The sequence below is a fragment of the Juglans microcarpa x Juglans regia genome, chromosome 3D, assembly GCF_004785595.1.
Source record: "Juglans microcarpa x Juglans regia isolate MS1-56 chromosome 3D, Jm3101_v1.0, whole genome shotgun sequence".
Lineage (NCBI taxonomy): Eukaryota > Viridiplantae > Streptophyta > Magnoliopsida > Fagales > Juglandaceae > Juglans > Juglans microcarpa x Juglans regia.
The window spans coordinates 37,954,477-37,980,964 of NC_054598.1; the positions used below are offsets into that span (position 1 = coordinate 37,954,477).

Below are 26,488 nucleotides of genomic sequence, written 5' to 3' on the forward strand. Positions count from 1 at the left end.
CTAACAGGGGATTTCAAAAAACAATTATAAATGAAGCTGCATACCAAACTTACATAAAAAATACAATTCTACACAAACACAAAACTACACTTTTAATAATCAATAAAAAGTTTTAATATTACATTTAAATTTTAACTGAATATAAACAAAATAGAATAAAAGTAGTGTAATTTCTGATTTTATCTACTTATCAAAAACAAAAGTTTTAATTTATCTATAGATTTTAACAGGATTTAAAAAGCCAATTCATCATCTTGGCAAACATTGGATGCTTCCACTATCAAACAAATCTAGCCAACTTATCTTTTCCATATAACCAAAAACTAAATACTGAAATATAACAACCAGCCAAATAGGGAAACCGAAACCAAAAACTTCACCATTTCTTAAAATTACATAAACCAAAAACAGAGTTTATGAAGCAACTGCAAGTACTATTTATGATCCTAAACGTAATCGAAATTAGAACATTTTACAAAGATAAAATTTTCATGTACCACCATGTCCATATACAAAATAAAAACCACATTTTTCACTATTCACAGATTCAATGATAGTTATATATTCTACTCTACTCAACATTAAGATTAACAAATAACTTGTTATGTTCCTCCTTTAACCCAATACTTTTTTTTCTTTTTAGAAACCATACCCAAATAAAGAAACCATTAAGAGAATTATTACATACAAAGTAATAAATTTGAAAAAAAAAATTATAAATAAAGACATAAAACTACACAAAATCAACGACCAACGAAAATATATAGAAATTTCAGATCTAGTAGAAATTTACCGTTACAGACCGACTACGAACTTGGTTAGCCGTTATTGAAGAGTGAGCGTAAAATAGGGCTGACAATGAAATGAGTGACTATAAAAATATAGATTAGAGAACATGCACGTCTCTTCAAGATGTTTTCAACAGAAATCTGCTGGTTTATTTGTTAAATGCATTTATTTTTTGCACTGCTTGACATTTGTTTGCCTCTTCAGCTGCCTTTTGTACCGCTCTGTTGTTTGTAAAATGGTGATAAAAACTTATTGTTGATCAAATGGGCAAGACTATAGAAACTTCTAGGTTAATAAAATGGTGTAGAATATAGAAGCACCTATTGCTTCTATATAGACAAAATGGAAGCATAAGTCGGAAATGAGTTTCTCTCTAACAAGATGGACACCATTTGTTGGCGTTCAAAATCCACTGCAAAAAAAAAAAAAAAATTGCGGCGAACTTGAAATCTCTTCCCAGGTAGTCTTCCCAAATGAAGTGCTGTCAGCCAACATCCGAGGAGCCAAATTCTTAGGATTTCCCATTTATGGGAAAAATGGGTGTTTCTTTAGCGAAACTCCTCACCATAAAAGGCCAATTTTTTTGTAGTGCTACTTGGTGGTAACAATAAAAACAGACTAAGAAATTGATAAGGGAAGACAAATAAACAGTTAGGCAAAATTGTTGGAGCACGTGAGATCGATGTTTCTACCCCGTTTCAAATGATGTATCTACAACTACATAATATTATAACTCTTAACTTTTATCTAATTGATCATGCAAGGTAATAGATTTATAGATCATTATATACTTGATCATGCATGCAAATTTGTTGGAATCTAAGTATCAATTGGTATCTCAATACATTGGTGGAATGAGGAAACAGTTCCAATATACACTGAATTTTTATTTTAATCATCTTAACATGTTTGAGGCTTATTGAAGCGCCTTGCATTTAGAGAAAACTTTGTCTAGGCTCACCAACGTGGATATGATAATGCAACTCACACCACAAATAAAGGCACGAAGGAGCCTTTTTTTTTTTTTTTAAAGGCACGATGGAGCTTAGGGACTGCCGAAGAGGTTTTTTATGGGAGAAGATCGCAAGGCAAGCAAAGGCCTTGATCAAGAGGTTCGGTGATAGGCCTCGGTGTTAAGAGAAAAGCCTAAAGCCAAATCCCAAGTAACAAGGATGAGGTTGTACGTGAAGATCTCGTCGTATGCAAGCGGCGTGGACTGGGTCATTACGTGAAGATCTCGTATGCATGCTTCGTAGACTAGGTCATAGGCAGTTAGAGGATGTTTTCTGAATATTTACTTCGTTAGTTCATGTACGTTGTTTTTCGCATGTTTATTTCGTGTGCTCTATTTTCATGTTGTTACGTGCATGTCATGTGTTTCGGTTACTAGCTACTCAGCATGTTTATTTCCTTAAATTATGCTTTCTGTTTTACGTGGTTTGTATTTAGTTGCTTTTCTATTTCGGTTTGTATGTGGCCTTGCTTATTTAAAGCAACCAGGAGTTATCAATAAGGGGATCGTTAAGCTTATTATCCAAACTGGTGGTACTTTCTCACCCGAAGAGAAACAATTTATCTTAGCATTTATACTCTCTAAGTTTGGGACCTATTATTGGTATCAGAGCCAGGTTATTTATGGGAACCAATAAAGAGCGTATTGAGCAGTTGGAGGCTAGGCTCGGTAGAGTGCAGGATGGGTTACACAGGATGGAGCTCAGCATGGCCGACAGGCTTCGTTATTTGGAAGAAACTCTCAATCGCCTCTTTGATGTATTGCTCACAAACCAAGAGCCTTCAAACCACGGTAACCAATACCGTGAAGGCCACAATGGGGGACGGCTGGTTGTATCTTCCAAAACAGCAAAACTTGAATTTTCTCGATTCTCAAGAGATGATCCGACGGAGTTGGTCAATCGTGTGAACCAATTTTTTGAGTTCCAAAATACTCCCGAAGCCCAGAAAGTTTCTTTGGCCTCCTACCACTTGGAAGGAGAGCCAACCAGTGGTGGCAGTGGATCTGCAGTACAGTCCAAGAAGAAGGACGCGTTCTCTCGTGGACAAATTTTGAAGACGAACTCTGGGCTCACTTTAGGCCTTCAGAGTGTGAAGATTTTGAAGAAGCTCTTTCGAGAATCATGCAGACAGGCTCTCTGCGTGATTACTAGCGAGAATTTGAAAGCTTGGGCAATTGGGTACGAGGATGGACTCAAAAGGCTCTAGTCGGGACATTCATGGGCAGCTTAAAGGCTAAAATTGCCGATGGGATCCGAATGTTTAAACTGCAATCCCTCAAGGATGCCATTAACTTGGCACGGATGAGAGACGATCAACTCACACAGTAGTGGGAGTTATTACGACCACCCCCACCTGCACAAGCTCCTCTAGCTCTTCCACCAACAGCTCGTGTAGCTCTCGAAGCACCTGCTGATCCAATCAAGCGATTATCATGGGAGGAAATGCAAAGGAGGAGAGCACAAGGCCTCTGTTTCCATTGCAATGATATTTTTACAACCGGGCATAGATGCCAAAGACCCTAGTTGTTACTCTTGGAGGGACATGTGGGTAACGTGGTATGTGAAGACATTACTGATCAGCCGACGTTGGAGGAAGACCAAGGCGGAGGATGCCACGTGGGAGAAGAAGCAGTCGTTGTTGGACCAGTTTCCTTCTGTGGACCTTGAGGACAAGAGTCGACTTGATGGGAGGGGTATTGATAGGCCTCGACATTCAGAGAAAGGCCTAAAGCCCAATCCCAAGTAACAAGGATGAGGTTGTACGTGAAGATCTCGTCGTATGCAAGGGGCGTGGACTGGGTCATTATGTGAAGATCTCGTATGCATGCTTCGTAGACTGGGTCATAGGCAGTTAGATGATGTTTTCTGCATATTTACTTCGTTAGTTCATGTACTTTGTTTTTCGCATGTTTATTTCATGTGCTCTGTTTTCATGTTGTTACGTGCATGTCATGTGTTTCGGTTACTAGCTACTCAGTTGCATGTTTATTTCCGTTAATTATGCTTTTTGTTTTACGTGTGTTGCTTTTTGTTTTACGTGGTTTGTATTCAGTTGCTTTTCTATTTCGGTTTGTATGTGGCCTTGCTTATTCAAAGCAGCCAGGAGTTATCAATAAGGGGGATCGAAAAGTTTATTATCCAAACTGGTGGTACTTTCTCACCCGAAGAGAAATAATTTATCTTAGCATTTATACTCTCTAAGTTTGGGACCTATCATTCCGTCGAATGAGAGATCACAAGCAAGATTAAAGCTTTAATTAATTTGGTACATTCACCATGTTTGTGGCATCATATCTGATTTGTATTCTGCAGCAATCATGCATTAAGCATCAAGCAAGAGCTTTATTTTAGTAAGCAAGAGCTTTATTTTAGTAGCATTCTTGCAATAGTGATGCAGTTTTGGTTGCCTAACCAGTCTTTTCTCTTTTATGGAGTCTAGCTTTTGTCGATTTGAATATTTGCATTTGGGGCCTTTGCCAGTCTTCTATTCAGTTCGGTCTTTATTTTCCGATTAAGGGTCAATCTCAAATTAGTTGTAATTTTTAGATTATTAGCTTCAGTAAATAATTAAAGATTAGTTTGAATTATGTAAGCTTAAGTACCTTCAAAGAGTTCATTGTAAGGATCCATGAACTATACCAAGTATTTTTATTCAATTTCTCCTCATTTCTCTCTATTTTATCAATTCAATTAATCATGCTTGAGTTGATACTATATCTGTCGTTTCCATATTAGGAACTATCTACCCTTATAACTTCATAAGGAATTAATATCAGAAGGTGATCAATCCCCTCGAAGGGATCATCTCATTTATATTTGTCTGGCTCATTCCTTGCCATTTTCCTTGCATGATTTCTACAGGTAGAATCCCTTGTTATGATTATATAAAATAAATAATAAAAATCTACCTCCATCAGGTTAAACTTTTGGGATAAATGATAGTTTTAAATGATATTAGAGTATAAGTTTTGAGTTCGAATCTTGACTCTGCACCTCACACAATTAATTAAATATTTCACGTATTGGGCGCCCTCATAATTAAGGGAGAGTCTAGCTCACATATGAGGCTAGTGTTAAAATATAAAATAAATAATAAAAATTTATTTTTTTCCATTAGCTTAACCTTTTAGGACAAGAGGTAGTTTCATATCCCTAGAATCATATCATTACTTAAGCTTCAAAGCCCGTGTAAATCCTTTATTGAGGAAAGTACAAATCCTTCCAAGCTACACCAACAAGGCGCACTACATCAACTCATGACAACAATGGCTCTTTCTTAGCACAAATCATATTTCCTTGTATAATGGAACATCACTCAACGGTTGAATACAACTTGTACAACTCATAGTCTGCAGCATACACATGAATAAAGACCCTCACAGTGCTTTTTTGGTTAGTGAGGCATTTTTACAAACGCTCAGACTTCAGTGTCTTTAGTATGGAATCTGCCACTTCTATATATATTCAAGACAACATTTTTACAACTTAAAACGTGTTTTCTGGATTTAAATAATTTCCTAATGTGAATTTAAATAATTAAAAAAATATTAATTATTTATCTTTCAATCATTTAATGTTATATATAAAAATGTTGTGATGATAATTATTAAAAAGAATTGGTAAGTTGAATTGTGTCCATTCAAGCTGGGCTGGGTTCGCCCAACTAAACATGTTTTCTGGGTTGAATTGTAGGTCCAAACCTAAGGCTCAGGCTCAAATAGCTCGAATCGCCTACGACTCAGCCCATTAAATCATGTGGAACGTCGAGTCTCGAGTTAGGCCAGCCCAACTTCCTCCCCCACTACTCGTGAAAGAGTTGCAACTTTTCCACAGGAGTCCGTTCTAACTGATCACTTTACTCTTTGAACTCTTGACTGATAAGTGGCTTGTTGTAGCCGGTCATCTCGCCGGAGGTACAGATGGCATTCTCTAGCATGAAGCTGGTGGCAGGCCCACTTCCTGCCCGGCTCGGAGATCCAGACTTACCCCTAAAGCGGCCGGCGATCATATCCACAAGGAAATCTCTTCCTCTTCAGGTTCGAACTCAGAAGCTCTCATGTAAATAGAGTTTTATCAAGTTGGCTACTTAACTATGAAATATTCTCCTGGGTGCTGAGTTTAACATTTTTGGGAGACATGAGATGCGATTCAGGTTCACTTTTTTGTTTCTGTTTTTTTTTTCAACTCCATTTTTTTCAGCAAAGGTCACTGGTTTTATTCTTGAAATTTTGACGGTAAGAATTCGTGTTATCATCGATGATAAATGAATGGAAAGGTATATCAGGTGTAATGCTTGAAGGCTGTGATTTATATAGATTTTGTGGGTCTCCTTGGAACGTTGTACAAAATGGGTCGGCACTGGCTCTCTAGATTCACTAGGAAACTTCTACCTGACCTTTGTACGAGGTAGCTTTACAAGAATTGAATTCTGATTATGTGAGTTTTAGTTCAAAATTTAGTATCAAAGCCTTCAAAGTGAGGAAAAGACTCCCTGAATGAAGCATCTTCAGTTTTAGCACTCTCGGGTTATTCCTCTGCTGCTAAGACTGAAGAAGCTGTTATCACTCAAAACATTAAAGAGGGAGCCAGAGCAAATCTATAAAATTGTTCTCATATATTGATCCTATGAAGTGCATATCTATCAAATCCCTAGTCCTAAAATCCTACATCCAATGGTTCAATAAGTTGTTTGATTTTTACTTTTCATTTGTTTGTAGCTGCTACTTTGTTTTCTGCTGCTTCTAGTTTTGCAGCTTGCTCTTTTGTAGTTTCATTTGAATGAATGTGCTTATTTGAGAAGTAGTGGGAAAAAAAGCAAAAAAAAAAATGTGAACTATGCCACTTATATAGTTGCACAATTTGTAGATTTTTTGTTGGTGCGTAATACAAAGTTAAATATCCTCTCTATGCTGTAACTAATGTGTGTAATTTGTGTCATCATGAGGCCAGCTGATGTGCAATCTGTGAACACAATTCAACACTATGCAATGCTTTGCTTCCATTGCCATATTCTCTTATCATTCTTGAAAACGGACACATTTGCAGTCTTAATATTATAATAACATAGGGTACTTTAAGTTATGGTTTTCTATCGAGATAAGATGCTCTATACTCTTTCAGGGCAGTGGACTCTTGGACCAGATATCTTGTAGCCATATTTTACTTTTCTATGTTGCAAAAGTGTGAAGTATCACGCTAATGGTGGATATATCAAACTCGTAAAGGCTTACTATGGATTGAATTCGTTTAAAAAGCTGTGCTAAGTATTAGTCATCCGTAGTTTAAGCTGCTCTTATGGAATCTAGTATAATAATGTTCTTAGTCTCTAAAGAGTTTTAGGTCCTAGATTCTTGAAGTTGTCTTCACCTGATCAATTGCAGTTTGTATGTAACCATGATACATTTGAAGTTGGATCTGCTGTGATGTTGACATGTTTTTGGTGGATGGGCCAGTGGTGCAGGCGTTGGGGCCAAGTTTGAAAAACTTAAAACAGTTAAACACATATCTTTCTGGCTTTATCTTGAGCAAAACTTAAAATGGACATTAACAGATACTAAAGTGGGTATTTTGGATAGAGACAATTAGGGTTTGAAAAGAGCTTTTGCATTATGGTTAATTTTTTTTTTTTTAATTTTCTAACTCTTTGCAGGTTAAAAGTGAGGGAGAATGGAAACCAGAAGCTCCATTGAACTTGGGTGTTTCACGAAGAGAAATGATGATATATTTGGCTGGTGGGACTTTGATTGGCCAGACAGAACCTGTCGAAGCACGCACCACGAAGCCTGAGATCAGGAGAAAGATCAGGGAAAAACTGGAGATGCTTAGGGAAAAGGCTGGGTTGTCAAAGCCAAAAAATGAGAATGGGATCAAGGCGCCCCCGGCAGAACCAGCGGAGAAAAAGCTTTCACCCTCGCAGCCACCCATACCTGTGGTGGAAGCAAATCTTCCCTGACCACATGATAGTAATGACACTCCATCATATGATCTTTTGTTAAATTCTGAATTATGTCTTTGTTCAAAAGTTCAGATTTTTCGTTTATCTTATCTTCAAATTATGAATAATAATGTATACGCCACGGAATCAACAGTACTGGAGGAGAACCCATGAGTTTTGTGAAGTGGCAGTTAAGCTTGGGCTGCCTAAATCATCGCTTCAGCTACTACTGAGACAGTTCCTAAAGGCATTTGTTAGTAGCCCATCTAGATTTTTTACTTTGTTGTTGGGGAAAAACCAAATCCGTACATAGATTCTGAGACCAATCCGAACCTTACAGACAAGAGTTAGAATTAGGGCCGTTATTCTACCACATCATGCCACGCGGTGTGTAATATAAAGGTTTTTAAATAACATTATTTTTATCTTTATTGATCTCCGTATGCGTGATTCCCTCATCTACATATAAGAATGGGTTTAGGGGTGGGCTGAGGCCCTACCCCCCTCCGCACCCCGCCCCCCGGGCTGGGCTTAAATCCAGCCCAAAACATATAAATATATATATATATAAGCGCACACACACTCACATATATATTAAAAAAAAAAATTTATTATCAAAACGACGTCATTTTGATAATAATTTTTTTTTTTTAAATGAACACCAAAATTGCGTCGTTTTGGAGGGTTTTAAGTTTAATATTTTCCCTCCCTAGAGATAGCTAATCGTGTTAACGGATCGTGTTCGTATCGTGTTAAAGCATAAATATTATACTATATGAATCAACACAAATACGATCTATTAAATTTTTCGTGTCAAACTCTCAAATCTTAACATGACCCATTAACATAATGGGTTGATACAACACGACCCGTCAATAGGGGTGGACAGCGGGGCCCCGCCCCCACTGCCCCGCCCGGCTTCCGCCCCGCCCCCGCATGGGCGGGCGGGCTAACCCGCTCCGCCCATGCGGGGGCGGGGTTCCCCGCCCCGCATAGAGAGGGTATAGCAGGGGCGGGGGGCGGGATGACCCCAGCGGGGCCCCGCCCCGCCCCCGCCCCAAATTAAAAAAAAATTTTATTTATATATATTATATAAATATATTGTATATAGATATACACAATTTATAAAAGACTTAAAATTATATTCAAGTCATTGGATTGTTTTGGCCTCCTAGGCCAATCTTTATATAGGAGGCCAAGGCAATACAATAGTCATCCTTAAGCAATGTGAGACTTACTACTAAGTCCCACATTGCTTAAGAATGACTATTGTATTGCCTTGGCCTCCTATATAAAGATTGGCCTAGGAGGCCAAATCAATCCAAAATCTAACTCTAATGAGTTTAAATTTTTTTATATTTATAAATTTTAATTTATTATTTAAAATATATTATAATTTTGGTCTAAAAAAATATTTTTAGACCAAAAAAATTTTTTTTTTAACATAATGGCGGGGGGCCGGGCGGATGGGGGTTTTTCCCCCGCCCCCGCCTCCCGGGGGCGGGGGGCGGGGGAGAAATCCCCAACCCCGCATGGTGCGGGGCGGGGTGCGGGGAAGGGTACCCCCCGCCCCGCACCATGCGGGTAGCAGGCCTACCCGTCATGAGTTAATCAAAAAATGGATCAACATGACACAACCCATTTCAATCCATTTGATGTTATTGGGTTGAATTGATATGTTTCAATCTGTTTTATTTTAACCTAATTCACATAATTTCACATCAAAATTAAAATCACAATATCTTCTAAAAACATAAAACTAACTACTAATAAAAAAAAATCATTATTATTATTCATCTGCTAACATCTAATAAAATTAAAACCCATATGATAATTCAATATTTTTCAAAAAGAAAAAGGCCCAACTGCAAGTAGAATGGGACATGACTTATGTAAAGGATGAAACACACAAGTTCACAACAAATAGTTAACTTTCAGAAGAAAGATAGAACAGGTTACCCATTAATAAAGACACAATACAACCAACCAATATCACAAAAACAATCTAGCCAAGTTCCAACCAATAAGACAAAGTCCAAACTTAAGTCGCAACGATACCAAATACCAAATAAAGGCACAATACAGCCAACCAATATGACAAAGTCTAAACTTAAGTCCCGACAATACCAAATACGAAAAATAAAATCCTAACAATAACAAATATTAAATATAAGTCCAAACTTACAATAAACAAGACAAACATAAATATATTGTAATAACATTAAAGTTACAATCCGAATAATAATAAACACAACTAAACTTTTGATTGATTTATAGAATGAATTGAAGCAGCCTCTCTCATTTTGATCGTTTGATCGTTTCGCCTTCCCTCCCTCATTTTGACAACTTGCATGCCAAGTTTGAATATTGTTTTGCCTTGTCTCAATTTGATCGTTTCCTTCGTTTTAAATTCTCTCCCTCATTTTGACAACTTGCTGAGACATCTTCCAACAAGTCCAAGTCAATCAAATCATCGTTCTCGCCTGCTACCTCAGACATCTGACATAACAAAACAAAGTATTCACTGAAATGAGGCTATAACAACACAAACAATTTATCACAACACAACACAAAAAATTGTTCAAGCAAATGCGCACTTTCCTCTGCTTTGGTTTATTCATACAAAGTAATGTCAGATTAAGTTGTTAGTAATCACTGCATAAGCAATTATCTAACTTTTGTAAGCAGTTACACATTTTTTAATAGAAAATCAATAAATGACATGACATATATTAAATTGATATACACTCCTTAAAAACAAATGCACAAAAAGCAGATGCACTCTCCAATCTTTTGGCAGCTTGATTGATAAGTAATCAATTAGAATCAAAACAGATCACCCAAGAAACTATAATAGCGAAGAGAAATCAAGATCTGTAAGCAGTTACATATATTAAATTGAAGTACCACAAAGTAAAAAAAATCAAGTATTTTTCCCAAACCAGTGCCCCACCACAAAGTAAAAAACCAAAAGGAACGGAAAGCCTCCCTCAAAATCCACAAACTTCAAACCAATAGCCTCTCTCAATCAATCGAGAACTTTATCATCAAATAAAGAGAGAGAAATGAAAATTTTACAAAGAAACATTAAGGAAAAAGAGAAGAAATGTAGAACTAGAACCTGATTGAGCGGCACTGTGAGACAAGGTTGAGACTTGAGAGACACGATCGAGAGTCGAGACTGAGGGTGAGAGTCTGAGATGAGACACTAACGGCTGAGGGTTGAGTGGCGACCCTACAACACGCGAGGGAGATGGGTGGCTCAGGTGGGAACCGTACTACCGTGGGTCACTGGGTTAGGATTTTTTGGATATGAGAATCGAGGGGAGGAGGCGGTGAGTGAAGACTGGAGTGAAGAAAGGAGTGACTGTGTGCACGAGCGTGGCTTGGGAACTTGGGAACTTAGGGTTTTTTGAGTTTTTACTTTTGGATATAAGGATATAATTTTAATTTTAATTTTTTTAACGGATTATAATGGATCAAAACGAGTTGATCTGTTATCGACCTGTTAAGAAATCGTGTCTTAACGGGTCAACCTGTTTTGATTCGAACCTGTTAATAATAAACTCAAATCCGTTATTATCGTATCGTGTAGAGTTAACGGATCGTATCACATATTATCCTATCTCTCCTAATCAATTCCCTCTCTCTCTCTCTCTCTCTCTCTCTAAGCTCTCTCTTCTTTGCCGTTATTCATCATGCGACGTTGCCCTCTCCCCTTCTCCCTCTCACAATCGCCATGGCGGGTAGCACTCCGTAAATGGATGAGTTTTGTTACATAACTCACCACACTCCACACTCCACATTTTTTTAAATTTTTTAATTTTTTAATTTTTTTTTAATTTTTTTAGTTTATTTTTTTAAAATTATTTCAAATTTTCTATTTATTATTCATATAATAAATAATTGATAAAAGAAAAAAATAATAATAATTAAAAAAAAATATGGAGTGTAGAGTATTAGGAAGTTGTGAAGATTTTTTCTAAATGGATTAAAAAGCCCAAACTTCATTCCTTACACAAACCCAAACTTCATTGATTCAATAAGATCTCGTTTGTTTTTACAGTACATCTCAACTCATCTAATTATTATAATTTTTTTAAATTTTCACGTAAAATAAAATAAATAATTTAAAATTTTCAAGTTCTAAAACAAAAATAATATTAAAAAATATATTCTAATAAAGTTTTATTCAACTTTTTAACTTTAATCTCAACTCATCTCATCCTATCTCATATGCAAAATCAAAGTAGACTTAAAACTATCACTCAAATAACCAAACAGAGAAATTACAGACAGTATCTTTTTGTCGAAATGGTATAATGCAGCTAAATAAAAAAAAAAAAAAAAAAAAAACTGATATGAGAAAGAAAATGCCAAAATATTAATTGGTCTTTTTGTCTAAGTTCTTAACAAGCTGGCCCATCTGAAATCTCCAGAACAAGAAATAAGCCAAGCCCAACCCAACCAATACAAACACCCAAACATTCTCTTCCCCACTCTCCTTCTCTGACCTCACCTCTTCTATGCCAAACACCTCCCTTCCCGAATTCCCCATTACAGCCTCCAACACATGCCCATATAACACATATACCCTGTCCTCCGCTCCCACAGCCACTGAAGTTGGAAACCGCTCCACGTCAAGGTCAACTTTGTCAAATACCACTCCCTCGCCCCAACTGTCCGAGCTCTTCAGAAACCGTAGCATATTTTGGGACACCACCAAAACGACGCCGTCTCCTCGGATCGCGATCCCGTCGGCCAGAGTCAAATCCTCGTTCAACAACACCTGCCTTGCCGTGCCGTTGTCCTCGTCGACCTTGAACATCTTTCCCGTATTAGATTGCACCACCAAGAGGTAACCCTTGCTGACGTAAGCGATCCCGTTCAGCCCGCAGTAGCTGAACGGTGAGTCATGGTCCACTGGGTGGGCCGTGAAGGCCCGTGATCGGGAGAATATCGACGCCTCTCCGGCCACGTTGACTTTCCAGATGTAGTTCCCGATCGAGTTGGTGACGTAGGCGTTGCCCCTGAAATCCACGGCGACGTCATTCGCGGTCTGACGCGTTCCGGCAGTGGCTTCATCGGAGGGTAGGAGAGATAGGAAGAGGCGTTTGCGGGAGCGGAGGTCGTAGGCCGCGAGGGCGTTGAAGTGAGGCAGTGGATCCGAGGCGTGGATGACGGCGAGGAGACGGTGGTTGACGGAATCGACGGCGAGACCAAGAACAGTGACGTTTACGGGGAGGAAGGGATCGGAGATTAGGGTATCGACGACGCCGGCGTCTGACACGGCGGCAACTGTGCGGTTACGAAGGGACCCCACGAGGAAGTGCTGGGCCGATGGGTCCCACGCGAGGCCCTCTGGGTAGAGATTAGGAGATCGGAAGCTGATAGAGTGCGGCTTTCGGGCGAGGGTTAGGGACGCCGGGCCAACGAGAAGGAAGAGGAAGATGATAAGAAGGGATGGTGCGGACATATCGAGAGACATGGGCGTGGTAGGAGGAGAGTCGAGAGTGGAATTCGTGTGATGGTGCTTCGCAAGTTGGAGGATATTTATTTATAGAAGAGAGCTATCGATGTTTTTCTTCTCTTTTGCTTGTCAAACAAACCGTGTCTGGTTTCTTGATTGCCAAGAGAGTTGTTGCCGTTCATGGCTTGAAAGAGCAATTTTTTAGGGTTCAATGGGAGATTCTATTTCCGGGAACGGCTAATTGGGAGGCAATGGAAGATATATATGAACTTTAAGAAAATTGCAATTAAGTTACTCAATCAATTTTGTGTTAGAAAAACTAGAGATTGCCATGTGTCATATGTTGATTTTTTAGGGGATTATTTCACATCGCTAAAACCCATGGATGTAGTAGATTTTAGTGTTCCAATCCAACCACGTAAATCCATGTGTTTTCCCTCATTTTATCCATACTTTTGTGCATTTATTTCCTATTCATGCAATGAAGTAGCACACCACCGTCCAACTGCCATCGAGAGTCATGCCACAAAACTACTAGCACCTAGCTCCAAAAAAATACATCAATATAAATTATTTTAATATTATGACAAATTGTTTACCAAAATTGCTATTGTGCATCGGTGCCTATGCATGACACAATACGAAGGCTAGCATGGCATTATCACATTGGTATGGTCCAAGATCAACGTTAACTGACCAGTCAACGCTAGCATAATATGACACGTGTCGTGCCACATTATTGTTGAGTAGTTGATCCAAACAATGCATTACCACATTAGTCATGCAGGGGTGTCATGATGTACAAATGTTTGTCCACATAACACTGCTTAGGGTTAGGGGTGCTATCCATAGCCGCCCTCACTAGCACCCATCCTTGCTTGGGCGGGTTGGCCACTTCACCTCGTTGGCCACTTGCCCTCGCATGAAAGAGTGGGTGGGTTTCCAAGGCTACTGTTATGCTATCCTGCTCAAAATTGAAGTCATCCAAACAACCACATTTGAGCTATGCATAGCAAATTCCAAACAAAAACCACCACCTCAAACAAAGTCAACAATACAGTCACGCAAATTTGAACTATGTCTCATATACATACATTTTCGAGAGTTTTATGACTAGATCCGTCGTGCATTTGAACGGATGAGACCAAGTGCAATAACCAGATCCCAATATTATTAAGGACTTAATATTAATAATTTTATTGAGCCTAAATTAGGTTTAATGGGTCATTTTGAGTAAACCCATGAGCTATAATTTATTAAGGTTAAAGATGTATTTTAATTAGGTTCATGGACTCAAAAGTTTATTTTAACATCCATTAAGGTTTAGTAGATGATTTTGGACGGTATTAATTGGTTAATATTTCTGGAAAGCTCATTTGAGATTTAGCGAATAATTCTGAATAGGCCACAGGCCCAAAACCCAGGAAAAAGCCCAACCTATGTACTTATATAACTTGTTAGCCTTGCACGTTGTCATCTTCAACCTACTAGGGTTACCGCAGATTCCTTTAGTCCACATCCAGCCTCTCCACCCGGTCAAAGAAACCCCACGTCCCACATTCACCACGCCAAGGCAACGGCCAGCTCCCATTCATGTCAACTGCCATAACCTTACTCCAAGTCGTGCACCTAGACGTTTTCCCTCCACCCTCTTGGTGGCCTTACGTTGGTTTGGCCTTCACTCTCACTTTCTCGACTCTTCCTTCTATCTCTGCGTAACTCTCTCTCTCTCTCTCTCTCTCTCTCATTTTGTGTTTTGCCACCCTAGAAAGCCATTGCCACTCCTCGCCAGAAACCACAGCCACAAACCAAGTTGCACGACTGCCCACATAAGACCACTTCTCTCCTCTACGTTTGTAATTCAGTCCTTATAAATCAAGTTACGGAAATGCCCTTGCACAGTGAGTGGTCCATAGTTTTTGTTGTCATATCCGTGTGATAAAACTATGACAAATTAAATGTTTGAAGGTGGAAAATGTTTTACAGTTTAATCACATGATTATTTGGAGAAATTATGTGGACATCAATTATTTAACAAGTGAAGATATTTTAAAGTTAAGAAAATTTTAGGTTTAGGGAATATATGTTATCGAAGTGTTTGAGGTTTATAATTAGACTATGCATGACGATTTATTAATAATTTATATGACGATACATATATTTTATAGGTAATTAGTCGCGTCTTTGAAATATTGGATTAGCGCTAGAAGGTAAGTAACTTGATCATAAAATTAAGATTAGCACACGTTAGCTAGTTAGATATATTATTAAAACTAATTCTTTAGAAGTTAATGTTTATGTACCATGAATGTCATGATGTCTACAAATGCATCACTCATCATAATATTTGATCATGTTTAATTTCGCATATTATAGTTTAGGTATGTATTATGTATGTTATACATATCACGTTGCATAAGACACATAAACTTTCATAAGATTAAGTTTAAGATAAAGATAAGATTAATAAGATAGTCATTCAGATGCATGGTACCAATAAAATTTATGGGTGTATGTGCAAGTCACGAACCTAAGAGTGGTTCACCGTATTATGCTAAAATATTATCAGTGATTCCCCTTATAGTCATAGGATGTGAAGTTGGTGCACAACTTTGTACATCAGATTAAGTTTGTTAGCTAGTCAGATAAGTCAAATAATTCAAGACAAGTCATACATGTCATAAGCATAAGTGTGAAATAACACGATTTGAATTTTCTCTAGCATGAAGTGTTTTATGAAAAAACTTAATGTTTATTATGTTTACGTTGTGATGAGTTTCTTACAGAGTTTTCAACTCATTTTAATTTTATTTCATGTTTATAACCCTCAGGTGAGGTTGATGATGGGTATGAGCATGCAAGCCCAAGCTTAAATGGAGCAGTTTAATTTAGTTCCAGTCTTCGTAGATTAATTTATTTTATGATAGACATTTTACTCAGTTACTTAAAGGATTTGATTTAATATTATTGGAGACGATTTATTTAACAACTTTTTTATGAATTAAATATTTATTTTATTAAATTATGAAATCTCTTGTCTGGGTTAGTTTATGAAAATACGTGACATCCCTAGCCCTAGGGAAAGGGGTGTTACACCAAGGTTGTGGGTCTTGGCCTTTATTGACAGAATCAAATCCCACAAAATTAGCAATCTCTTAATTATTTAGGAAATTTGTCATTTAATTGTAATTATTTCCTTTTTAATAGTTACCATAGAAAGGCTAGGTATGTATCTATATATTTTAGACGCTTTGACATTGTAATGCACACTTTTCAAAAATATAGAGTTTAATTCTTAACATGGTATTAGCCAAACAACATTCCTAAGCCTCCAACCTCAAAGCCTTCCATGGTCACTCCCTCCAACCCCCCTCATTCCCCTTATCTCCTTCACCCATCTGATTCCCCTAGCCTCATTCTAGTCTCTGGAATACTCACTGGAGATAATTATCCCAAATGGCAAAAAGCCATGACCCGTGCACTCAATGCCTAAAACAAACTCAGTTTTGTTGATGGTACCCTTTCCCCACCCGCCACAAATTCACCAAATTATACTCAATGGAATCAAACCAAGGACATGGTCCTTACCTGGCTTCTTAACTCCATCAGTCCCTCTATCGGAGAGAGTTTCATACCGATCCTCGTGAAGTGTTGCTCGACCTTCAATCTCGTTTCTGCCATGGGAACAACGCGCGGGTCTATCACCTTAAACGAGAGTTATCCTCCCTGCACCAAAATACCACCTCCATCCATGAATACTACAACCAGATTAAACAACTCTGTGATGAACTTAGTCACCTCCAAAAATGCAGTGATCTCAAAGAATTTCAACAACAAGCGGAGGATGAACGAGTTTACCAGTTTTTACTCAGCCTCAATGATTCATTCTCTCAACTGAGAACCCAGATTTTGGCACTAGAACCCCTTGCCCCCATCACCAAAATTTTCTCTATTCTATTTCAGGAGGAACAACAGAGACTTCTTCAAATTCGAAATTCTCCATCAGACCTCCAAAGCTTCGTCGCCCACTCCAATGGCTCCCAAAAACCAGAATTCAAATGCTCGAAATGTGGCTGGAACGGCCACACGCGTGATAGGTGCTAACGCCGCATCGGGTATCCTCCAGGCCGTAAACCCCGCACAAAGTCTCTGCCCTCCCTTCTCGGCAAACCACCTCCTAGTCTGCTGCCAATGGCTCACCAGGCCTCTTCCTCCACCACGAGCTCACCTGTACCTGGTCTCACTCTCGATCTCTACCAAAAACTCTTGGATTTGCTCAGCCCACCAAACCCTTCTGCAAATTTCGTGGGTAACATCTCTTACATTATCTCTTATTCTCAAGGCTGAACATGGATCATCGATAGTGGAGCTAGCCACCACATGTGCCATGATCGGACCCTTTTCTCTGAACTCTCATCTCCTTCCCATGCGCCAAATGTATGCTTACCCATGGTGTTTTGCTTATTGAAGGGATCGGCACAATTCATTTGGCCGAATCCCTCACTTTGTCTAATGTCTATTTTTTCCCTTCATTTCATTTCAATTTACTTTATGTACCCCAACTCACCTCTAATAATACTTGTCTTGGCTTTTTTTCCTCTACTTATTTTTTTTTAGGACCCACAGTCGGCGAAGTTGATTGGAGCGGATAAGCTTTGCAATAGACTTTATGTGTATCGGCATCAACCCATCACAACTCTTTCTACTCAGACTCTTGCTAATAAGATCCTGTGGCACCAACGCCTAGGTCATCCTTCTCGTTTAAATATTCTCAATCTTTTCAATAATAACGCTTGTATTATTTCTGGTTGCGATATTTGTGCTCGTTCAAAACATACTCGACTTCATTTTCCTTCAAATACTAATAAAAGTACTTTTGCTTTTAATCGTATTTTTTGTGATATATGGGGTGGTTACCATACTTTTTCAATTTGCGGTGCTCATTATTTTCTTATTATTATTGATGATTTTTCTCGCTCCACTTGAATCTATCTCATGCGACATAAATCTAAAGCATATACTCATCTTATACATTTTTTTACACTTATCCAGAATCAGTTCAACACCATGATTAAAATTATAAGAAATTATCTTCATGACCACGGGATCATTCATGAACGTACCTGCGTTGAGACTCTGCAACAAAATGGTGTTGCGGAGCGCAAACACCGGCACCTTTTGAATGTCCCTCATAGTCTCCGATTTCAAGCACATTTACCGACAAAATTTTGGGGTGAATGTGTTCTCACTGCCACTTATCTTATCAACCACACCCCGAGTCTTATTCTTCAAAATAAATCTCTTTTTGAACTTCTCTTCAATACCCCACCAAGTTACGCTCATTTATGCATATTTGGATGTCTTTGTTACGCTCAAACCCTCCATGCTTTTCGCGACAAATTCTCAACTCGTGCCTCAAAATGCGTCTTTCTTGGGTATCCCGGTCAACATAAAGCTTACAACCTTTACAACCTGGAAACCCAAGCTACCTTTTATTCTCGTGATGTTATTTTTCATGAACAAATATTCCCATTCCAAACCGCTTCTTCTCCTCCAGATCCATCACTACCCATTATTCCTCTCCTCATCCCCGAACCCATAACTCCTCCTCCCCTCTCCACTCCTATTCCCGACCCATCACCACCTCCACCATCTCCTTTTTCCATTCGTCCTAGACGCACCATCACTCGACCTGTATATCTTCAGGATTACGTCTGTCCCACCATACATACGGAGTCCACTGCATCCTCATTGGCTGCATCAGCTTCAGGTACTGCTCATCATTTATTTGGTTTTCTTTCTTATTCTCTTTTTTCTCATTCTCTTCTTACTTTTCTAACTGCTCTCACCACATATGTTGATCCTTCATGTTACTCCACCGCCATCCTTATTGGCGCGAGGCCATGACTGCTGAGATCCAAGCCTTAGAGGATAATGCTACTTGGACTCTTGAACCTCTTCCTCCTGGTAAGAAACTCATTGAATGTAAATGGGTTTTCAAAATTAAACTCAAAGCTGACGGATCCATCGAGAGGTACAAACCTCGATTAGTTGCTAAAGGTTACACTCAGGTTGAAGGTCTTAACTAGGGGTGTCAAATCGTGTTAACGAGTCGTGTCAAGGTATGTACATTACACTTAATGGGTCAACACGAACACGATCCGTTAAGGATTTCGTGTCAAAATTTCAAACCCGAACACGACACGGTAAGATAACGGGTTGACACGACACGACCCGTTATTGAATAAGAAATAAATTGACACGACACGACCTGTTCTGTTTCAACCCATTTAAGTTAATGGGTTGAACAAACACGATACGACACGACACGACCCGTTTGACCTAATTGATTTTATATAAATATTTAAATATAAATAATATCTATAAAAAATAAAAAACTAACCACAAGTTTAAAATTACAATCCAAACAAATATGATCCACACAATTTGTAATAATATTCATTATTAAAATTACATCTCAAATATAATAAACAATACATACATTGTAAATATATTAATATTACAATCTCAAATATAATAAAAAAATTAAAAACACAGATCTAAACAAATTTAGAAATTGAAGAAGGAAGTGAAGCGTTCTCCTTGCCCTTTAGGTCTAAGGGTATAAAGGTAAATTGAATTTTCATAACGGGTTGACCCGTTAGTGACCTGTTAAGCAATCGTGTCTTAATAGGTCAACCCGTTTCGACCCGAATTCGTTAAGGTTAAACCCTAACCTGCTTTTATCGTGTCGTGTTCGTATTGAGTTAACGGGTCGTGTCACATATTGCCACCCCTAGTCTTGACTACCATGAAACATTTGTTTCGGTTGCCAAAATGACCACTGTCCGCTGCTTACTGGTAGTCATTGCCACAAAAAATTGGGTCATCCAACAACTTGAAGTCAACAATGCTTTTCTACATAGTGATCTTGATGAAGAGGTCTATATGACCCCACCACCTGGATATTGCCCTAAGGGAGAGACTCGTGTGTGTCGGCTCCGGAAATCTCTATACGGCCTCAAACAAGCCTCTCGCAACTGGTTTTTTAAACTGACCATTGTGCTTCTTGATGTAGGTTTAATCAGTCTCAGGTAGACCACTCTTTATTCACTCTTATTACTCACACCAGAATCACTATTGTCCTCGTTTATGTTGATGACATCTTAGTTGATGGCAATGATATTTCTCATATCGATGTTTTCAAGAGCATCTCTCTATACACTTCAAAACAAAGGATCTCGGCTCCCTCAAATATTTCCTTGGTATTGAAGTTGCTCACTCTTAGAAATGCATCTTCCTCAACCAACACAAGTACACACTTGATATCCTAAATGATAGTGGTCAACTTGGTGCTCGAACTGCTCACTTTCTCATGGAACAAAATTTAAAGCTCACAGACCGTGATGGTTCTCTCCTCACCGACCGTGGCGCCTATCGACTACTAGTTGGACGTCTCATCTACCTGACTATAACACGTTCTGATATTGTTTTTGCAGTGAATATTCTCAGCCAGTTCATGCATGCTCCTTGAGATCCACACATGCAAGCTGACATCCGCCTTCTTCGTTATCTCAAAGGCAGTCCAGGTCAAGGCATTTTTTCCTTATCATCTAGTAATTTGCATGTTACCGCTTACACAGACTCAGATTGGGTTAGCTGCCTCACTACTCGAAGATACACCATAGGGTTCTTCATTTAGCTTGGCACGAGTCCCATTTCTTAGCGAACAAAAAAATAGACGACAATAGCACGTTCCTCCGCTGAAGCCGAATATCGCACCACGGCAATCACTACTTGCGAACTCACTTGGCTAAAACAGCTCCTCACAGATCTTGGTGTCTCTCATTTTAAACCTATCAGTCTTTATTGTGACAACCAATTTGCTTTATACATCGCTCACAATCCTGTCTTTCACGAGCGCATCAAACACATTGAGATTGATTGTCACATTGTTCGTGATAAAATTCTGGCAGGCCTCCTTATAGCCACTCACACCTTTTCTCATGAGCAAGTCGCAGGCATCTTCACCAAAACCTTGGGACAGGAACTTTTCTAACACTTTCTATGCAAGTTGGGCATTACGGATCTCCATGCACCAACTTGAGAGGGAGTATTAACAGAATCAAATCTCACAAAATTAGCAACTTCTTAATTATTTAGAAAATTTGTCATTTAATTGTAATTATTTCCTTTTTAATAGTTATCATAGAAAGGCTAGGTGTATCTATATATTTTAGACGTTCTTACACTGTAATGCATATTTTTCAGAAATATAAAGTTCAATTCTTAACAACCTTAAAGACCCACGGTCTTGTTGGCCTTTAATGGTCGTGGGTCTTGACGTTGGAGACCTCATTCTCGTTGGACTTAGAGAACTCAATTTTTAAAAAACACGACATGGCCAGGGTTTGCGCATATCAATGGAAGAAAAGAAATAAGAGAGAGGAATGAGAGAGAAAATAAGAGGGAAAATAGGCGGAGGAGAAAAAAAATGAAAAAGGATAAGGACTAGGAGTTGGTAGAAGAGAAAATGGAAATAAAAAGAAAGAAGAGGATGGTGGAGATAAGAAAATTGAAAGAATAGGTATGGTAAAAAAAAGTTGAGAAGACATGGCAAAAGGCACAGAATGAGAAGCCCTAATTTTATAAATTGCTTATATATATATATATATGGGTAGGCTGGTTTTTTTGGCCATCGTAATTTGCCCATAACTTGCCTCTCGCTCGTACTAACTATAAACAAAGACTAATCAAAATCCATTTGGAGAAAAGGAGTTGATTCCCACCCATTAACCTTGTAGATGGGTCGAGGGAAGTCCTCCTATTAGACACCCTACTCCTGGCTGAGACAAATGACACGGTATAAGATGCTTGAGCAATGTACCGCAAAGCTTGTCGTAATAGTGTTATCGGTGAATTGAACAATCTGGTTATTGATCACTTCTGGGGGTCAGAAATCTTCTAATGCAAACAAATATGAATACCATATTTTTTTGTTTTTCTAAATTTTTACATAAAAATATAATAAATAATTTAATTTTTTTAAATATTAAAATAATAATAATATTAAAAATTAACATTCTAATAATATTTATTTAATTTTTAATTTTTATCATTACTTATCTAATCTCAATTCTGTATCTAATCATCCCAAGCTGATGGATCCGTAACAAGTAGACACGTTTCTTAAAAGAAAAAATATCTGAGAACCCTAAAAAGATCTATATTTCCTCGTCTGCCGAAGAGAAGTTCCGGAACCTTCCCGATAATCATCACCTTCAGATTTTTTTGGCCAAGTAACCATCACCTTCAGAATTCATGAAGAAAAATCATGGCCGCCTTTGCCTTGTTGCCTATAAAGCGACCCGATTTCACTTTCGTCAAGAATCATTGTCCTTACGAGTTCTAACTCTCCCGAGTCCGCTGGCACTTCATAGGCTTCCCTTGAAATTGAGTACTCATACAAGACAGTGTTCAGCTTCTGGGTATTGGGTTTTTTCGAGGTTCTGAGATTGGTGGGGTTGTGACGGAGATGCAGATGGAGGCTGACAAAGAGCCGCTATCTTATTACGGCGTTCTTGGTGTTGGTATGAACTCGTCTGCCGAAGAATTAAGGCGTGCTTATCGCAAGCTTGCTATGGTAAGTCTGGCCTAAACACAGGAAAAAGATACATTAAAGATCCAAAAGTTGTTGTTCTAAGTGCGTGTGGAGTTAATATATGCGTTTGTTTTGTTGGTTGTTGTTGTTGTTTTTACTTCTTGGTGCAGCAATGGCATCCAGATAGATGGCTTAAAACCCCTTCTTTGTTGGGCCAAGCTAAACGAAAATTCCAGCAAATCCAAGAAGCCTATTCAGGTTTTTTTTTATTTTTTCTTTTACTTTCCGGAGAGAAATTAGTTATCTTGATTACCTGTTTTTTTTTTTATCTTTTGTTTGGCCTACGGAAGCGTGCGTACGAGTTTTATTAACCTTTTCTGTTGTTGGAGCAGTGCTGTCAGACCAGAGGAAGAGGACGCTGTACGATGCAGGGTTATATGACCCCGACGATGAGCAAGATGAGGTGGGTATTTCGAAGGAGTGTCTTTCTATGATTCCTCCGACGCATTTTGAGATCATAAAGATACTGATAATCTGGCAATTGAACTCTGTTTTAGGGCTTTTCTGATTTTCTCCAAGAAATGGTTTCTCTCATGAAGCAGACCAGGAAAGAGGTACGGATCTTGTTTCTGTTCAGATATCAGTTTCTTTCTTCTAGTATTGCTCTTCCTACTAGATCAACTATGTTGAGTTTCCGCAGCTCTAATGTTGTGATTTTAATTAAGCTTTCGACGTACACTGGCGTAGAAAAGGGGTATGGCGGTTGATTTGGTTTGACAGTTAGGCCTATTTATATCTTAAATAACACAGCTGAACTCTGAGTAATGCTCTTGAAATAGAACGTTGAATTCATAAAATAGGAAACTTGTTATGCAAATTGTTAAGTTGTGCGAAAAGATGATTTCTAATTATGTGATTAATTTCATTCGAACTTATTTTATCTTATGAAAGAAAAGGAAACTGCTTCTGTTGCTTAGATATTTGCTCCTAGGATACGACTGTTCTGTAGTTTTCTGATAATGATTAAAATGGAAAACAGAGTGACCAGTTCTGGAATTGTACTGGGATTCTGAGAGACATGTTTTCTTCGTTTTCAAGGGAAGAATTGTCCAATGGCTGCTTTAAGTCCAAATTGTGTGGGGAAATGGGGTGATTTACGAGGCCCTTAAGTGGAAGAATGGTGATCAGAAGGTGCTAGTTTTGTTTTCTCAAGTTTTATCTAGTCAATTTTAGTAAGTTCGAGTGTCCATTGATCAGAAGCATATCATAACTTGAATGCAACACAAAGATTCTCATGGTTTGCTTACCTAAAATCTTGAAATCTTTGATAATCCAGGTTGTGAAGTTTTTTATAAGTCTTATGTTGATATTTATTTCATGGGTTGCATGCACAGAAAAAGAATTATAGCTTGGAGGAGCTACAGAGGATGCTTGTGGAAATGGCTCAAGGATTTGATTCTCCTACATGGTCTTGCGGACCCTCAATTGTTGGAAACTCCGGATGCTCAAAGAGAACACGTTGGGAAACAGATCAAATGCCGCGTAGAAGCTCACGTTTGCATGCATCAAGCTTGGGGATGTCTGGAAGTAGCGGCTGTTGCAATTAATGAGGAAGCTTTCACCGTTCTTCTAGAGAAAAGATATGATCAGGATTGGACATGGAAGCAGATGATTAAATCTTGGATTCAGTCATGAATTCCAGATAACTACTAATTCAATTTTTTTTTCCCTGCTCACCTTGTGATTTCGAATGAGACAATTCCCGAGCCAGAGGGCTGAATGAGTGTAGGCTTTAGACTGGAGTAGATCAGAGAGAGAGAGAGAGAGAGAGAGAGAGAAGGTCAGCAATGTTTTGTATATAAGAGAGAGATTGGAGCTGCCTGTGGGACATGGCGTCTTTGATGAATCTTTTTATGCAATGTCTTCATACAGATGATAGGAGTTCTCTCATCTTTTTACTGTGCTTTTTTCTGATTTCTGAAACATTTTGGTGTGCGTTGTTGGAATAAATTATAATTGTCTTAGGTGGGCTTTAATTTTGGGCTTAGCTTATAGACAATGCAAGCGGCTATTTGACTACGGAGGCCCACTTCATGGGTGTAACAACTAGATATTGAAGTTTCGGACTCTTCAGACTGTTCTGGTGTAAATAAAACCCAAACAAGGGCCCTTTCTATCCTTCATAAAATGAGGAACGAAGATTAGGATGGAAGAGTCGGGCTATCGTCCAGAGTCGTTAATTGTTTTTATATTTTTTATTTATATTTTTTAATATATTTAAATATTTTTAAAAATAAAAAGAAATATACTAATATGTATAAAATTACTTTCTTAATCACGAAAAAAAAATTAAAAAAAAATATTTCTCAGGTCAAATTGGGAGGCTAGTTTTTTCTAGGATGGAAATGTTGAAAGACAGTTGATTGGTAAAGCTATAAAGCTTTATGTAAATGAACAATAAGGTTATAGTTTGGCTATGCAATTGAGATTAGATATTTTGTTAAAAATTAAATAAAATAATATTAGAATATAAATTTTTTAATAATATCTTTTGTTTAAAATTTAAAAAAGTTGAATTATTTAATATATTTTATATGAAAATTTTAAAAAATTATAAGATGAAATGATAGGTTTTGTGCATATCCAAACCGAGCTATATCACTGGGCGGCAGGTTGTTGAGATTGATTCGATGAAATATGACCTTAGGCTCGAGTATAAAGTTAATAATCTAGATTATTAGATATACTCTTAATTATTTTTTGTAGTATTTTGTAATGAGAAAATTAAATATTTTAAAAGATAGAAAAGAGGGTATTATGGGAAAAGAAGAGAAACAAAGGATGGCGATAGATTCTGGCTTTCAAACCAACCAGTTTGGTCCAGTGTCAATTATTGAAAAAGAGGAGATTACTTTGAAGGTAAGAACTAAGAAGGTTCCCAAAATTAACACTTGGGGCTCCATTTTAGGCTGTCTCATTCGGAAAGTTGACCGACTCGACTCCGATAAATTCCAACAGCAAAAAGGGTTGGAAGATGCTTTAAGAAAATGGGACGGTGCTCTCTCTCTCTCTCTCTACTAGCCTTTTTCTCTTCCACTCATCTACGTGTCCATATTCTATCTTCCTAACTTTTTGCATACATTTCTTCATTAAAACGTATTGGTCTCATTTCAGAGTACTTAAAAGTTAATTATTGAATATTTTGGAAGATAATACTTTTTGAGTTTTACATGAAAATTAGGGGAATATGTAATTGTTGAACTTGATAATGCTTGCGTATGAAAAATAATATAGAAAGCAAAGTAGAACAACCAATTAAATAAACGGAGGAAGAATCATTCACGAAAAAAAAGGAAAGGAAAAGGTCATGTAGATATGACTTGATGACTCAAGAAAGGTGCAGGCAAGTAGACCCCAGCTTGACAGTGATCTCTCTTCTTTAATTGGGGTCTGAATACATCATATGGCAGTGAATGTGATGAGCTATCTATGATATTGGTTAGGGTTTCTTAGGGTAATGACAATATTGATTTGTGGTGCTTCAATATGCAAGACTACTTTATTATAACTCTTTCACATGTCTTTTTCTTATCTTTTTTTATCTTTTGTGTCCATGTAAGTATAATCATAAGTTTATTTTTTAATACATGATGAGTATAATTTGATTATAGAGTTCTGCT

General features: G+C 38.0%; 3 protein-coding genes across 4 annotated transcripts; 2 read left to right on the forward strand and 1 right to left on the reverse strand.

Annotated features, from left to right (window-relative positions):
• Positions 1-5,585: 5,585 nt before the first annotated feature.
• On the forward strand, positions 5,586-7,983 carry LOC121254862. Its single transcript, XM_041155047.1, has 2 exons — positions 5,586-5,839; positions 7,453-7,983. The coding sequence occupies exons 1-2, from the start codon at positions 5,723-5,725 to the stop codon at positions 7,753-7,755; spliced, it is 420 nt and encodes a 139-aa protein (XP_041010981.1). The 5' UTR covers positions 5,586-5,722; the 3' UTR covers positions 7,756-7,983.
• Positions 7,984-12,111: 4,128 nt separating this feature from the next.
• On the reverse strand, positions 12,112-13,521 carry LOC121254861. The gene has a single exon (XM_041155046.1). It carries the CDS (start codon positions 13,223-13,225, stop codon positions 12,122-12,124), a length of 1,104 nt encoding a protein of 367 aa, XP_041010980.1. The 5' UTR covers positions 13,226-13,521; the 3' UTR covers positions 12,112-12,121.
• An 8,867-nt stretch (positions 13,522-22,388) lies between these two features.
• LOC121256388 (dnaJ homolog subfamily B member 6-like) lies at positions 22,389-24,739 on the forward strand. 2 transcript variants are annotated; one of them, XM_041157169.1, is made up of 6 exons: positions 22,399-22,850; positions 22,979-23,066; positions 23,201-23,271; positions 23,366-23,422; positions 24,203-24,460; positions 24,513-24,739. In XM_041157169.1, exons 1-5 carry the CDS (start codon positions 22,743-22,745, stop codon positions 24,413-24,415), a joined length of 537 nt encoding a protein of 178 aa, XP_041013103.1. In that variant the 5' UTR covers positions 22,399-22,742; the 3' UTR covers positions 24,416-24,460; positions 24,513-24,739. The 2 variants fall into 2 exon arrangements, with proteins under 2 accessions (XP_041013104.1, XP_041013103.1); XM_041157170.1 differs by lacking the exons at positions 24,203-24,460; positions 24,513-24,739 and adding an exon at positions 23,907-23,999 and having other exon boundaries at positions 22,389-22,850.
• The last annotated feature ends 1,749 nt before the right edge of the window (positions 24,740-26,488 follow it).

Bases quoted from the DNA above. Each gene is read 5' to 3' on its own strand.
- LOC121254862 (XM_041155047.1), top strand. From the start codon at position 5,723: ATGGCATTCTCTAGCATGAAGCTGGTGGCAGGCCCACTTCCTGCCCGG. The intron at 5,840-7,452 runs GTTCGAACTCAG...AACTCTTTGCAG, and splicing joins GGAAATCTCTTCCTCTTCAG to GTTAAAAGTGAGGGAGAATG.
- LOC121254861 (XM_041155046.1), bottom strand. From the start codon at position 13,225: ATGTCTCTCGATATGTCCGCACCATCCCTTCTTATCATCTTCCTCTTC.
- LOC121256388 (XM_041157169.1), top strand. From the start codon at position 22,743: ATGCAGATGGAGGCTGACAAAGAGCCGCTATCTTATTACGGCGTTCTT. The intron at 22,851-22,978 runs GTAAGTCTGGCC...TTCTTGGTGCAG, and splicing joins CTTATCGCAAGCTTGCTATG to CAATGGCATCCAGATAGATG. The intron at 23,067-23,200 runs GTTTTTTTTTAT...TTGTTGGAGCAG, and splicing joins AATCCAAGAAGCCTATTCAG to TGCTGTCAGACCAGAGGAAG.